The following is a 2,445-nucleotide window of genomic DNA, read 5'->3' as shown; positions in this document are numbered from 1 at the left end:
GCCAAAGAAAATCCTAAATTGGTCACTTAAACACATTTAATGAATGAGATGGTAAGCCTTAACCTGCAAATGATTACTACTGACAGGTTACATGATGAATTACTTTAAAGATAGGCCTGAGTAGAAAGTGATATATGGAACTGGTATTATTTTAGCCAACAAATCAAGTACTGAAGGAGACAAGCCAAGTTCAACTCTGAGGGATAAGAATACTGTATGTGTATGAAATAACTGCCATAAGAGGATAACTATTAAATCAACATGAGCCTATATTCTGATATATTTGGTAGTGGTGGTGCGGTCCTGACACCAGCAGTCACATTTCACCACCTGCCTTCCCCACGTTGAGCACCGCTGTAGGATTATTGCTGGGTTATTTATAGGAGCCGGTTGCCAAAATAACATCTCGGTGTCTGCCTGCCTGTCTGCATGCATTCATGCTTTCGAGCCAAAGACAGACACTCACCGCATGGAAAAGGACATTCAGCTTGTCTGAAAGCTCCCCAGCAACAACACACACACGCACACACACGCACACACACACCTCTAATACCATGCTGTAGTAGCCGACTGTACACAAACACCTCTCCCATTTACCTCCGACTCCTTCTGCTGATCCTTGAACACATCTTTCCCTTTCGCCCTCTGTCTGTCGCCGTTATCGTTAAGGTTATTAATGATAGGTACCTCCATGTCCTCCGCCTGCATCTTTCTCGGTCGGCTCACTTGCTCCTCCGCGGATAGTGCATACCGGTCCCGTGGTAGAGCTGAGACTGCACCGCACCAGGAGCAGCACCGGCTCCAGAGCACAAGTTGAAGATCTCCTCCTCCTCCTGCTGCTGCTGCTACTCGCCGCCCCCCCAAGTCTGTTTGGTTCGCTGTCCCTGAGCGCCCCGAGAAGGCGGGGTTAGAGAGTGATCATGACAGTAGACAGGAGCATCAGCTGACCACATGAAAGTAAAACGATGTGGTTACAGGGTCAGTGTACTATGCAGAGGATTGATTATTAAAGATGCTAAAGGACGAATACAACCCAGGGTTAAATAAGTAACTCTGAAGATGTCAGCTTGGAGATATGATGATTTGGCCCGACAGTATTCACCAAAGATGAAACGTAAAAATTTTATATATTTATAAGCAACACACAAACATTTTGAATTCCTGATATTTATTTGAGGTGCAGTGAAGGCCTGTAAGTTACTGTTAATGGATGGAAATGTAGCCAATTAACACTCGGTTGCATACATGCATCCTTTCCTGTGAATCTCTTCTGTGTGAAGGTAATTTGAATGGCGGGCTCTAGCCACTAGCATTGAAAACTGCAGAATGTTAATTTCTTACTTTGGGATTGAAAATAACTATAAAAAAATACCACTACTTGCTCCTCAGTCCAGTCAGCGTGTGAAAACCAAAACTCTCCCCACCACCACATTCAAATATAAACCAGACAGAAATGATTTTAGTCTGTTGGCTGGTTGTGTTCTTCACTGGTATAATTTTAGGTGGACTTAATATGGCTGCTGAGTATCAAATTTAAAGAACTATTTGTATGTCAATTTTGCAACAAACTAACTTTCCTGCCTGGCACCAATACAATTGATCAAATTGAAATGGAAGTACAGAAATTAAGATTAAAACCCATCAACTGTTTAGAAATGGTGTATGATGTTTGCTGGCCATACTGACAAATATAAGTTGTATGGTTGATTATTAATCATTTTCACAGAACTTACATAAAAGCTAGCCCTAAAATGAGTTTGTTTCTGCATCAGCTTTTTTGTCTGTTTAATTGTATGAGCTAATTTAATAGTTGTATCATATGTTTAATTTGAATGGGATTAAAGAACCTCTGAGGTTTATGGGTCTTATTTTTTATCCATTAAAATTACATTTATCTGTTGCCTTAGTAATTTAAGTTTCTAATACAATACAAATAAATTTGTTTCGTATTACAAACTTACTTGTATTTTTAAGCAGCAAAATTGGAAACAGGTAGGGAAAAGTGGGTAAATTAGCTTTAGCTTTCACACAGCTAGCCTTAACTAGCTGGAGTGTAGTTTTTACCTCCGTTTTGTAGCTCTTGCAAATTGTAGGCCTACATGCTGTTTTCTCCAAGGAAATGGCTCTTTTGCATGACACACTAGTTATGCTAAAATGGACACAAAATTAATATTGACCTAATATGTGGTTACTGCGTTTTGGCTTCGTAGAGCAACATCGTTGGGTATCTGCTGTAGATGCTGGTAGAAATATACCAACCACCAAAATTTACCAGATTTGATGGATGATGCTTCCCACCAGTTGTGTCAAACCAAATTAACTTAAAACAAGATTTTCTCTGTGGTAATAAAATGTCTGGTAACACACAATCTGCTGTCAGGGGTCCCCCCCTGCAGCCACTTCACCTCCTTTCACCCTCCCTTTAGAGGGGCAAGTGAATTATTG

The 2,445-nt window shown here is 40.6% G+C and overlaps 1 protein-coding gene across 3 annotated transcripts in view; it reads right to left on the bottom strand.

Annotated features, from left to right (window-relative positions):
- strip2 (striatin interacting protein 2) overlaps positions 1-837 on the bottom strand; it is a 34,235-nt gene extending 33,398 nt beyond the window's left edge. Inside the window, exon 1 of one of the 3 annotated variants that reach the window (XM_046071651.1) lies at positions 688-837. In XM_046071651.1, the coding sequence (XP_045927607.1) occupies positions 688-708 (21 nt within the window). In that variant the 5' untranslated portion in view covers positions 709-837. Of the gene's footprint in view, positions 1-597 lie in introns of all 3 variants that reach the window. The other 2 variants (XM_046071652.1, XM_046071650.1) reach the window with 2 other exon arrangements.
- Between the last annotated feature and the right edge of the window lie 1,608 nt (positions 838-2,445).

The sequence above is a fragment of the Micropterus dolomieu genome, linkage group LG16 (assembly GCF_021292245.1).
Source record: "Micropterus dolomieu isolate WLL.071019.BEF.003 ecotype Adirondacks linkage group LG16, ASM2129224v1, whole genome shotgun sequence".
Lineage (NCBI taxonomy): Eukaryota > Metazoa > Chordata > Actinopteri > Centrarchiformes > Centrarchidae > Micropterus > Micropterus dolomieu.
Note: the sequence above shows the minus strand (reverse complement) of the source record. Positions and strands in the feature narration are given on the sequence as shown.